At 48.7% G+C, this 12164-nt stretch overlaps 3 protein-coding genes across 9 annotated transcripts; all 3 read left to right on the top strand.

Moving 5' to 3' along the window:
- Positions 1-1072: 1072 nt before the first annotated feature.
- On the top strand, positions 1073-2688 carry LOC123157076 (putative 4-hydroxy-4-methyl-2-oxoglutarate aldolase 2; the record flags this gene model as incomplete). The annotated part of the gene is given in 2 exon segments (XM_044575321.1): positions 1073-1131; positions 1901-2688. A coding segment is annotated over 1 exon segment (507 nt). The 3' UTR covers positions 2429-2688.
- A 286-nt stretch (positions 2689-2974) lies between these two features.
- LOC123157072 (putative 4-hydroxy-4-methyl-2-oxoglutarate aldolase 2) lies at positions 2975-5227 on the top strand. 7 transcript variants are annotated; one of them, XM_044575319.1, is made up of 3 exons: positions 3032-3195; positions 3880-3992; positions 4323-5227. In XM_044575319.1, the coding sequence occupies exon 3, from the start codon at positions 4339-4341 to the stop codon at positions 4843-4845; it is 507 nt and encodes a 168-aa protein (XP_044431254.1). In that variant the 5' UTR covers positions 3032-3195; positions 3880-3992; positions 4323-4338; the 3' UTR covers positions 4846-5227. The 7 variants fall into 7 exon arrangements, with proteins under 7 accessions (XP_044431250.1, XP_044431249.1, XP_044431254.1 ...); XM_044575318.1 differs by having other exon boundaries at positions 4320-5227; XM_044575315.1 differs by lacking the exon at positions 3880-3992 and having other exon boundaries at positions 2975-3195.
- Positions 5228-6272: 1045 nt separating this feature from the next.
- Positions 6273-10179, top strand: LOC123160813 (uncharacterized protein At2g02148). The gene is made up of 8 exons (XM_044578649.1): positions 6273-6658; positions 7455-7578; positions 7659-7997; positions 8092-8254; positions 8857-8977; positions 9058-9120; positions 9273-9530; positions 9878-10179. Exons 1-8 carry the CDS (start codon positions 6518-6520, stop codon positions 9977-9979), a joined length of 1311 nt encoding a protein of 436 aa, XP_044434584.1. The 5' UTR covers positions 6273-6517; the 3' UTR covers positions 9980-10179.
- The last annotated feature ends 1985 nt before the right edge of the window (positions 10180-12164 follow it).

The raw sequence follows: 12164 nt of genomic DNA, 5'->3' as shown, positions 1-12164 counted from the left end.
GCTCGAGCGCAATGATTCATCAGGAACATCTATTTCCTACGAGGGAGAAAAATATATTTATGGACACTAACATCCGAATAAAAATGAAAAGTGAAGGACCGTTGATGGCTCAATCTCACTTATACCCTTTCTCTCGATCGTCCTCCTCCTCCCTCTCATCTTCTCGTCCGCCAACCTCTTCCTGTCGAAGCAAAATGGGAGAGGGGTTTGGCGGCGCCTCTCGCCCTAGTGGTGTTTGACGGTTCTGCGAATGAATCGTGCGTCTCGAGGCGCTCGTCGGCGCGGATGCGCCGCTCCAGCACTATGCATTCCAACAATAGGTCCATCGGCGAAGTTGTAAAAATCTTTGTATCCGTTGTGAACCAAGTAAACATGAGAATGATCCACAGGTAGTCCTGGCCAAACCTCAGGCCGGGCCGGGCCCAGACAAGCCCGAGCCTAAAAACCTAGGCCCGGGCCCGGCCATCGGCCCTGGTTTTTGGGCCCAAGCCCGGCCCAAACGCGTAAAAGCCCGCCAGAGGCCGGGCCTCTTTAGAAAAGCGCGAAAACGACGGGCCCGGGCCTGGGCCGGGCCGGCCATCGGGCTCAAAATTTAGGCTTGAGCCTGGCCCGGAAGCAGCGTCGAGCCAGGCCGGGCCGGGCTGCGCATGGCCAGGACTATCCACAGGGGCTGTTTTTGGTATTCGACGAGATTCGTTCCCGTCCCTCCCCGAATTCCATTCGTTTTCATTTTGATGAAAGAAAGTGGGGCCCGCGGCTTTTGCACCCGTCGGGCTCGTGCCGCGGACTACTCGTGGTTCCGTTCGCCACCCACCCACCACCACCATCACCATCGCACCACGGAAAAGAAACAGGAAAAAAGGAGCCTCCTTTCTTCTCCCCCGCTCCTCGGATTGGATCCCTTCCCTCCCTCCGATTGATTCCATCCCGTTGGAGCCCGGCGAGGTGACGGCGGAGTGAAGATCTCGGTAACGAATCCGAATCGCCTCTCTTCTGGGTTTCTTCTTCTTCTTCTTCTTCCAATCTCTCCTTTCTTGATCTCTCATCTCTCCCCCTCCCCTGATTGATCCAGACAGGACTGCCTCGCTCCCCACGGCGGTGAGGCGAGACCGACCGGCGACGCGCGGCCAGGTGACGCTCCCTCCCTCCCCCTTCCCCTTTCCTCCGCTCGCTCCAATCACCTCGCTCGAGCTCTTCGATCCGTATTGCATAGGCCGTGGGGGCTCAGGCGGATTTGGTAGGGGACGAAGGGGATCCATCATTGGAGATGAGTGGCGGATCCGCTTCTCCCTCCCATCTTGGCGGAGCGAGGGACATTTGAGAGAGAGGAGAGAGAGAGAGGTGGCTGTACTGTCGACATGTATGCTGAATCTCATGTCTCAACAGTGTCAGAGCTTCAGGCCATGGCAGCATCTTTCTTTACTGTATTGCCTCCATCATGTGAATGCAGTATCTCTGTTTAGCCTGGTTCCTCCGCGTATCCGTCTTCTTTAGGAAGATCAAAGCTCTTGTTTTTCTCTGCTCCAGTGTTTGTTTTGCTCGGCTCAGTGATAATCAGAAACGGTCTGCTCCTTGCCTGATTGTTTGAGATCACCTAGTGTAAAATGAAAACGAAACGCCCGGTGTTTGTTGGTTGATGGAATCGCCTCATTTGTTCTCTTTGAGATCGATGCACAATTGTTTAGCTACATAGTTCAGGATGGTACGGTATATTCCTTATTGCGGTATGACCGGTATGATGAGTTCAAGTGCATGCATAATTTCCATGTCTTTTACATTGAGGAACATATATGTTGCCATGCTGAAGAAATTAGCTGCTTCGGTGGTTACTGCTGTCAACAATCGTTTGCCCTTGACATTTTTGGTGAATAACGCGCTTCTTCTCTTCATGCCAATGCAGCCCTGAATTGAATCAGCTACTATGGCGGCCCTGCCGTTGGCCACGGCGGAAGTCTGCGACGCCAACTCGCACCTCATCACCGGCGGCGAGCTGCGCGCGCTGCAGCCCGTCTTCCAGATCTACGGGAGGCGGCAGGTGTTCGCGGGCCCCATCGTGACGCTCAAGGTGTTCGAGGACAACGTGCTGGTGCGCGAGTTCCTGGAGGAGAAGGGCCAGGGCAGGGTGCTGGTGGTGGACGGCGGCGGCAGCCTGCGGTGCGCCATCCTGGGCGGCAACCCCGTCCAGCAGGCGCAGAACAACGGGTGGGCGGGCATCGTGGTGAACGGGTGCATCCGGGACGTGGACGAGATCAACGGGTGCGACATCGGCGTGCGCGCCCTCGCCTCGCACCCCATGAAGGCCAACAAGAAGGGGATGGGCGAGAAGCACGTCCCGGTCACCATCGCGGGCACCAGGATCTGCGACGGCGAGTGGCTCTACGCCGACACCGACGGCATCCTCGTCTCCAGGACCGAGCTGATCGTGTAGGAGAGGCCGCGGCCGCCGCCTCGTTGTCCGTGCCGTTCCACTCTGTGGTTGTATTTGCTTGTCTGTAACATGATGGATGAACTGGGCTCTGTGGCACTGCATAAATAGAGGAGGAGGGCTGCTGTGGTTGCTGCTGCTGCTGCCCTCCCTGATTGAATGGTGTTGTATCTGGACTTCACATTCAGAAGCTCCGAACTTGTAATAATTGTAAGCTTATCTTGCCTGATCAAATGGAATGAGGAATCGGAATAAAATTGTCAGTCGGATGCCTGCAGTGCACTGTCAAAAATGTCAACGGTGATCCTCGTCGTGTTGTGCATTTGAGTCGTTGAACGGCGTTTCTGTCTATGCTCTTGGTCTCGAATTTCTGACGTGGTTCAACGACGTTGGCAATGCACCGGTGTCTCTTATCTTCTAGTATTTGCCAAAAAAAAATCTTCTCTTTGCCCTATTATATTATTATTATTAAAGTGGCATACCATTTATATCATTCAATTGACTCAATAAAAAAAGAAAAGAAAAGGAAAAACCACACGATAATGATAGAGCAGAGCTCCACCTCGTCTCCTCTTTCTTGCTCCGCTCCGCTCGAACCCACCGCATACCGGAATCCCCCCCTCCTTCCCTCCAAGCCTCTAGGCCATAACCAGTCGCGCCGCCGCCGCGGTCGAGGGGCTAGTCTGCGCCGGCGACCACCGGAGAGGAGGAGGGAGGCGCGCGCGCCCGGGACGTTCTCGAGCCGTACGCCGACGCCGGTGGCCACTCCGGTAAGCGCGCGACTACATGGTCCTTGGATACTCTTGTCAATCTCCTCTGCATATAACGGTGTGCGTCATGAGAACACCTGTATAATAGAGGTTAGCACCCACTAATTTGTCTGCCTCCCTCCATATAATAGAGGTTAGCTGTGCCAATCTGCAAAAAATGTTTCCTTGCTCAAGACAACTCTCACAAGAAATTAACGACGCGTTTGGTTCGCGATATTCTCGCTGTCTTCCGAATACACTGGCTCACGATTACGTTACCAGCGTTTGTTTCGGCCACGTTGGTTTCAGTTCCCATGTAATCGGAAAACATCTTTCACAAAACCAAACGCGTATTCACAAAACCAAACATCTTTCACAAAACATCTAATACAGTGTATTCTCATTACAACAGTGAATACGTTACCTGAGCTCCAACCAAACGCGTCGTAACTGTAATCCTATTCCTATCTGATAGGCCCCCTGATTTATAGGAACCAAAAGTAAGCAGACCTAGCCACAAATGTGGTGGTTTCTTGCAATTGACTCCTTGTTTTATAGTATGAACTTGACTTGCACTAAAGCTGCGTTGATTAATTTGGATCCGAGGGACTGATTTGGTTTGATCATGTCTTGTCCGGTGGTCAGCCAAATCGCAACTAATCGCTAAGGCCACATTTTCCTGCTTCTCTCTTATCTAATTTTAAGGAAAAGGGTTGCACAGACTGATTTTGAGAGCACTGATGACTTGGGAGCATCCGTCCGTAGTCAGGCTGCTTGGTGGTTAGTTGATGAGACGTTAATTAACTGACAGCAGAAAGGTAACCTTTCTTTAACGCCTCATCAACTGAGACAGCCTTGTTGCTTCTTGTGTTTCATGGAGGATTTACTTTACCTGCATGTTAACAAGAGAATGGTCCTTTAGATGTTCCAGTCGCACCAAATTTCATCATGTTTCTTTCCTAAATGGAGTGTCCCAGCATTTCATCCGCCTGAGATCTATCTTTGCAACTGTTAATCCACATATAACTGAACAATATGTATTCCTCATCGCAGTATTATAAGCTAAGTGCATGATTTGCATACACATCTTTGGAGAAACTGTTGCTGTTATGCAGATTGAATGACAAACTTCACTCCTGCCGCAGCAGCCCCGCTGAACCAAAAATGGCGGCCCTGCCACTGGCCACGGCGGAGGCGTGCGACGCGAACGCGCGCATGATCACCAGCGGCGAGCTCCGCGCGCTGCAGCCCGTCTTCCGGATGTACGGCGGGCGGCGGCTATTCGCGGGCCCCGTGGTGACGGTGAAGGTGTTCGAGGACAACGTCCTGGTGCGTGGCATCCTGGAGGAGAAGGGCGAGGGCAGGGTCCTGGTGGTCGACGGCGGCGGGAGCCTCCGCCGCGCCCTCCTGGGGGGCAACATCGCCATGCTGGCGCAGAACAACGGGTGGGCCGGCATCGTCATCAACGGCTGCGTCCGGGACGTCGACGAGATCAACGAGTGCGACATCGGCGTGCGGGCTCTCGGCTCGCACCCGATGAAGTCGGACAAGAGGGGGGTGGGCGAGAAGCACGCCCCGGTCACCGTCGCCGGCGCCAGGATCTGCGACGGCGAGTGGCTCTACGCCGACGCCGACGGCATCCTCGTCTCCAGGACCGAGCTCAGCGTGTAGTTCCTCTCTGTGTGTACACTTACTTGTGTGTAAAATGATGTACGTATGTATGAACGGATGAACTGGGCTCTGCACAAAACAGAGGAGGAGGGCTGTGGCTGCTTCAGAACACAGAAGCTCTGATATCTGAACTTGAGATGCCAGGAGCTCTCAACTGAAGATGTAAATAATGATGGCAGGCTTGCCTTGCTTGATCAAATGGAGTGAACAATGGGGAATTGGGGACTGTAATAATACTTATTGGATGCCTTCATTGCACTGTCAAGTTTCTGTATTATGCTGTGCTGAATGAAGCTTAATTATTCAGAGTGATAAGATTGTATGTATACACATGTGTTCTTGATCAAACAATGTGCTTATGTTAATTAATCTTGACGGAGAACTTGGTTAGCAAATCTGATCCCCATCTTTTGGTGTCAGATACTTGTACTGCACTGTCAAAATGTTTGTTATGTTCTATCAGCAGTATTTTAGTGAAGCATAGCAGAGCAGAGCATTCTCTGCTACTAGTGACGAACTGTTTTTTTTTTTGAACTCCACCAACCAAACCCCCTTCACTTCCCCCTTCCGAAAGGGGATCCGGCGGCGCCGCCGGCCACCGCGCCGCTACCTGTTCCCAGCTTGAGCATATCCTAGCAGGCGAGCGTCAGAAAAAGAATGTTGTTTTAGGGGGGAGATCAGCCGCCCCTCATCGCCGTGCTGGTGCTGGCGCCGGGCATCAGGCTCTAAACCCAGCTAGGGTTTCGGCCGGCGGCGATGCGGGTCGCTAGTGTGCCGCGCAACTCCCTCGCCACCGGGGCGGTGTTTTATGTGAGTTTGTTTAGGGTTTGTGTTCTACTCAGAAAGACGAGACGATGACGGCTCTATGAAGGTGGAATAAAATTCTCCTCGCCCATCCTATTCTGGTGATGCCTCTAGCGTCGTCGAAGGGCGTGTGCAGGTGCGTCTCCAACGGCTCTCGCGGCATTCCGTCGGTGCTGGTATTCAGTGGATCTGCTTGGATCCAATCTTCATCTTCGTGCGTGTGTCTACCGGTTGAATACTTTCGATCTATACTTCTCTTCATCAGTGACGTTGGTTGTTCCAATGATGTGGGGCCTTAGCATGATAACTTGCTGACTGTCCACTACAAGTTTGGCCCGGCTCGAGTGAGGGAGGGGCTCTCACCCGAGTGCTTATAGTCGTTATTAGGTGGTTCATGGACATGGATGTAATTTATTTATTTATTTTTGTGTTCTTTGTACATCGCGCTGTAAAAATAGTGTATTTTATTATTTATTATGTTTATTCTAAAATGATAACAAATATTACCTTTGTCTCAAATACTTATCCTATGTTTTCATTTAGATATAAAAAACATATCTAGTTATATTCGTGTATGTGTAATTTTGAGACGGATGGACGGAGGAGGAGTATGCCTTTTGGTGAAGCAGAGCAGAGCGAAAACAATACTACTACGCTGCTACTCCACCAAACCCAAACCCAAACCGAATCCGGCGGCGCCGCCGGCCGCCGACCACCGTCCCCGCAATCCATTCCCAGCTCGGGCGTATCCTAGCAAGCGGGCGTCAGAAAAAAGATGCTTTTTTTGGGGAAAACACCCTCCGTCGCCATGCTGGTGCCGGCGCCGGGCGCCAGGCTCTAAGCCCACCTAGGGTTTCGGCCGGCGGCGATGCGCGCCGCCAGTGTGCCGCTCTACTCCGCCGGCGCCGGGGCCGGTGCCGGGGCGGTCTTCCTCGGCGACGGCGACGTCGACCCCGAGGCCCTCACCGAGGAGGACAGCCTCGTCGGCGGCGGCGACTCCAACTCCGTGGTAACCTCACGCCCCCTCCCTCCCTCTCTTTCCCAGGCCGCGTGCTCACACTGAACCCATGGCTGGTTAGCTCGTCCCAATCTGTGGTGAAACCCAGTGTTGCCCGGAGCAGAGCAAGAATGTTTCAACCTTAGTGAGCACCAAATCCGTGCCGGAAAACAGGTTATCTGCGCGGTGGTTCGACTAGGAAGGAAGGAAGTTACCAGGCTTTTGCGCGGCGCATTTTGTCGGTGTTTGGTCCGAGCAGCTGGGGTTGGCCGTGTGGTGCTACAGGCCATGCTTTTCTTGTTAGGATTTGCCATTTTTACCATGTGTTTGGTTGTAACCAGCATTGTGTGAACCTAAATGCGTAATGACAAGTAAAAAAGGCTCTGTTCATTGCTGGGCATTTACTTCGAAAAATGCTGTGTATTGTATTTAAATGCATAAGTACGAGATCTCCGTGCCAGAAATTTTGCTTTGGCTTTGTGGAATGGGGCGGTAGGGAAGTGTCGTTTTGCGCAATGGAAATGCTGTATATTAATTTTTTTTTTTGTATTTTTCAAGGTAGACCGTCGGCATTTACTTTGACCGGCCAAAAATGCGGAGGTAGGAATGTGTTGTTTTGTGAAATTAAAACATTCTGTGCATTTATTTATTTTCAAGATTGACTGTTGGCAGTTACTTGTTCGACCGACCAGAAATGGATGCATTTCCTTTTAGTGCTACCGAATAGCATGCTTCTTGTAACAAAACACAACATCACAACCACAGCGACGTCATGGTTTTGAGTGTTAACCGTTGCTTTATCTGCTAGGATTGCTTGCATGGATCATACAGCAGCTCTTTAAGCCTCCATGGTGTCAGAGTTGACGACGAACACTCGGCTCTTGAGAACAGCAGCAGGCCTCCTAGTCATATTAATATCCTAACACCACAAGGTACAACAACTCTTCGAAATTCATCCGGCTCTGTCTGCTGTTAGTGCTTTCTCTGTGCCTGATTCCCCTCTTCGTTACAGACGTTGTGCCCATCGAAATAGCACGGTCTAGATTCCTGGACATCATCATTGACCATTTTATTGGCCAGAATGTTATTGAGGTGGGAGAACCCTCTCTCTATGACTCTATCCTGGCCAGCAATAGAATCAACAAAAGAAAGCAACAAGAGGTGCAATACGAAGGCGACCCGAGGTTTGCTTTGCCCTTGATGTACATAGCCAACTTGTATGAGTCTTTGGTGAGCGACGTCAATGCACGTCTTGCTTCCTTGACTGGATCCCGCGAGAAAACTATGGGGGTGGCTCTTGAAGCTGCCGGCGGCTTGTACAGGAAACTGACCCAAAAGTTTCCCAAGAAAGGTATGATGATTAGTGAACAGCAACTTGTATTTGGTCGCGCCCACTCTGGTTATTTGTTCTTCTCATCCGAGTCTCCTTTGATGTCACGCTACAGGAAATTGTAGCTTCAGGAGGAGGGAGCTGGCTACTTCTAATGCAACAAAGACAAAGTTTCCTGAACTTGTAGTACAGGAAGAAAAGCGGGTCCGTTTTGTTGTAATCAATGGTTTGGTGATCATAGAGAGGCCAAATAATATGAGAATGCAGGATGCGGAATGGTATTTTCTCTGATTCACCCTGTAATTCCTTCCTTGTGCATGTGTTGGTTGTTCACTTGTTCTATATTATCATATCTTAGGAAACCCTTTTTTGTTTTGAACTTGCAGAGTCTGTAATTCTTACTATAAACCATCGTCTCTCGTAAGTGGTGTGGATAAAGTTACCTTTTTCATAAGCCAAATAATGCATATTCTTGAATGACAGACTCCGTTCCTTTGTTGCCATTTCCTTGGAAACAAATCATATATATTTTGGCTGGTTCACAATTTTGTGGAAGGCAAACTTTGAGTATTTTATATGCACCAATATGTTTGCCTCAACAGGGCTTAATTGTACCGATCTGCAAAGTCCTTTCCTTGCTTAAGGTAACTATAAGAAATTGACTGTATTCCTGTCCAACTGCCTTCAATATAGGATGAATTATGAACACGTAGCTTCAGAAGTTTGCTAATATAATCAAATCTTCGGTTAATTAAATTAATTATAATTCCAGGCAAAAGCTTTATTTATCCTCACTTTCCACTTTGACCCTTGGTACCCTCTGATATGCCATGATTTATGTATTTCTAAGTCTTGATTTTTTTTCTTTCTCAATGTGCAGGTTCAAAAGATTGACCGGTCGAAGTGAAGTAGCCATTTCATCAAGAGATTACAAATTCTATTCGCCTCGACACAAGTACAGGCGTACCCTGCAGCCAGTATTTGACATTCCTGGCACGTCCGTAAGTGCATACTGGATTTAAGATTCTAAGGTTGCAGCTAAACCAATTCGATTATTCGTTTAATTGGTTCCTCTGTCCAGGTTTTGTCGGAGGATGAGACTTCTCCATTGGTTTGTTCTTCAGAATTTCGTCCACCATTCGAGGTAACTCATATCTTTCGATACCTGTTCTGACTAATGACAACATCCCAAATTCACAGTGACTTCTCCTGTCCTTCTACTTTGTTAAATGAGATTATTTTTCTGGTTCATCCACCTTTTCAGTTGGTCGCCACTAATAGCTTGCTCTCTTCCAGATGCAAAACCAACATGAGTCATCATCGAAGCGACACATTGAACAGATAGAAAGTCAACCTTACTTGCACTTTCTCGATCAAGCAGAGGATGACAACATCCAGCAAAACCAACATAGTTCTCAGTTCCCTCCTATTCATCCATGTGCATCGTCCTCACAACTGTCAGATAACCCCCAGCAGCACCAGGCCTATCTATCCCCGCATCTATCTTCCATGCAAGCTGGACACGGCCACCTTGGAGGACGCTCGAATATTCTTGTGAGTGAATCTTTATTTAGTACCGGCCAAATCTCATGCCAAATATAGTACTCCCTCTGATCCATATTACTACTTGTTGCTGAAATGGATGTATCTAGATGTAGTTCAGTGCTAGATACATCCGTTTGAGCGATAAGTAATATGGATCGGAGGGAGTAGTATCAAAACATTCATCATGTTCAGGAAAGAAAAGGTAGCTTCCGTCATGCAGTAATTAGTTGCAAGTCATCCTGTCTGTCTGCATTGCATTATTTCGACAGCTGAACAAAAACAGCAATCTAGATTTAATTTTCAAATCAGGTGCACTGTTATTGTGAATTGTCTTGATGGTATGTTTTGTATTTCAGCCAAGCAGCCCTGCAAAGTTCTGCGACGAGTGCGGTTCGCCCTATCTAAGGGCGACATCCAAGTTCTGTTCAGAGTGTGGCACCAAGAGGCTAGGAATCTGACTGAGGAATTTTGTCGCAGTTCTACATAGTTAAGGAATTTTGTCGCAGTTCAATCTTTTTTCTGCGGGGAGTTCAATGTTGTTTCGGCCATGATGCAGAACCCTGTAGAATGGGTTTTGGTTGTTGTAACTGAACTTGAGTTCACTCTTGCTTCCTTCAATGGAAATATATATCGATGGATGTGACTCCCTCATGTATTACATGTTGTTAACTGTTGTGCCTTACTATGATCTACTATATACTTTTTGTTCAAGTGAAACAATTTATGGAATATATTTAGCCCTTGTAGTCAGCATACAGTTTACGGGAAAATGAGCCATTTGCTTGTTTTGTGTCAATCGAGAGGAATTTTGCATATTCATTTTATCACCTTTTCATTCTAGAATTGTCTACTGTAGATCTCATAAAAATACATTACTTGTCAAACAAACTATGAATGGTCTTATATTGGAGATAGAATCGATACCCCACAAATTGGTCGTCACTTATTTCTTCAGCAAAATATTCGCTTTACCAAATTAACTTGAAGCCATTTGTTTTATCACTTGGCATCTGCTCAAACATGTATTCCCTTTACCTATAGAATAAATTCATATCCATGAAACTGCAACACTGGACCACAATCAAAGTGCAGCATACTCATAATAAACCATGGAAGTGCAGCCACATTAGAGGCAGTAATTCCTGCAACCATGAAGCCATCTCATGCAACTCCACGTCAATCTCCTTCAGAGCGTTCTTGATGCTCGACAGCTTCGACTCGAGTGCCCTCAACCCCTCCGTGGGGCGAGCCCGCTCCAGCTTTGCCGCCTCGTACCCCTCGTGCAGGTGATCTGCTTTCTCGACAAGGGTGAGGAGGTTGTTGACGCGCTCTCGCATGAAGCTAACGTCCATGCCCATCATCTCAAAGGACTCTAGGCCGGGCCTTCTTCCACCGCGCGAGGTCCTCGCGGGAAGGAGAGGCAGCGAAGGCCCTGATGCCCTTGGCTATGCAAACCGTCTCGATGATCACTCCTGCAACAAGCAAAGGGCATATGGGCTTCTGCATACGCTCGTGCAGGAGCGACTTCCGGTCGCGGCAGAGCCCGTGGTACGCCCTACGCGGCTCGATGGGGAGTAGTTTGTCGTTGATGGCAGAACCACCGACGACGACCTTGAAGCTTCTGAAGCTTTTGCCAACGTCGAACTCAGTGCCTGGTTCCGAAGTTCCAATGCCATCTTCTTTGTTCTTGGCTGATTTCGAACCCGGTGGCCTCTCTCTCTTGCTCTTCGCGGTTTTGAGACTTGTTGGCCTCCCCCTCTTCGTCTGCGTCACAACCAATCAAAGAGTTGGCTAATTTTCCCCAATAACAAATTTAGACCCATCCATCCGCAACACAAGGTGTGAAATACATCAATATCTGAATAGCAAAAATTTCTTAAGAGAAACATATCTAAATTATTTAATGTAAGGCCTCATGAGTGTCTCAAAATCATTAAAAAATGTCTTAAGAGAAACAATTTTAAATTATTACTGAAAAAGGCTTTCGCCCCGCTTTATAAATAAAGCAACCACCGAGCACAAAGTTCACAAAGTACCAGCCGCGAACACACACATTCCAAGGAATGCCTTACCGGTGGCTCATGGTCGTCGTCCTTGCCACTCTTGTCATCGCTACTGCTACTGCTGTTGTCAACCAACACTGGCTTATGCCCTATCTCCCTCTTGGCTGGCCACCTTCTCTTCCTCTGAAAATAAAGTAATCAACCAAAACAAACAACAAATTCAATATGTGTTTGTGCCGCAAGAGGTATGCAAAGTACTTTTAAGAGAATGATTAGATATTTTCCTTACTTTATAGGTAATAGTGATAGTCCTCACTTCATACCGAGAGCGTGGACGCTTTACTTGCTCATTATCTAAACCGCCGTTGTCGACCAAAGTGAGCGTTGGATGTGCCAACGCCGTCTTCTGCCCCATCTCGGTCTTGGCAGACTCGAGGGAACCCGCTGGCCTCCCTCCCTTCCCCTGGAAAATACTCCCTCCGTCCTTATGCTATGGACGCACCGGATGAAAAAGCCGGCGCATAAGCAGGCCGCCTCCTCATGGCGTTCCTATTTCTTATCACGATTACACGTGCTTATGTAATTCATCTTTGTAATCAGACAAACGTTCGGTTACAAAACTGAGAAATATATTCAGGTG

This window comes from Triticum aestivum, chromosome 7B (assembly GCF_018294505.1).
Source record: "Triticum aestivum cultivar Chinese Spring chromosome 7B, IWGSC CS RefSeq v2.1, whole genome shotgun sequence".
NCBI classification, from domain to species: Eukaryota; Viridiplantae; Streptophyta; class Magnoliopsida; order Poales; family Poaceae; genus Triticum; species Triticum aestivum.
Note: the sequence above shows the minus strand (reverse complement) of the source record. Positions and strands in the feature narration are given on the sequence as shown.

What these genes read in the sequence shown, in the direction of transcription:
- LOC123157072 (XM_044575315.1), top strand. Translation starts at nt 4,339, where the DNA reads ATGGCGGCCCTGCCACTGGCCACGGCGGAGGCGTGCGACGCGAACGCG.
- LOC123160813 (XM_044578649.1), top strand. Translation starts at nt 6,518, where the DNA reads ATGCGCGCCGCCAGTGTGCCGCTCTACTCCGCCGGCGCCGGGGCCGGT. An exon ending in GCGGCGACTCCAACTCCGTG is followed by an intron (nt 6,659 to 7,454) that starts GTAACCTCACGC and finishes TTTATCTGCTAG; the next exon opens with GATTGCTTGCATGGATCATA. An exon ending in TTGACATTCCTGGCACGTCC is followed by an intron (nt 8,978 to 9,057) that starts GTAAGTGCATAC and finishes TCCTCTGTCCAG; the next exon opens with GTTTTGTCGGAGGATGAGAC.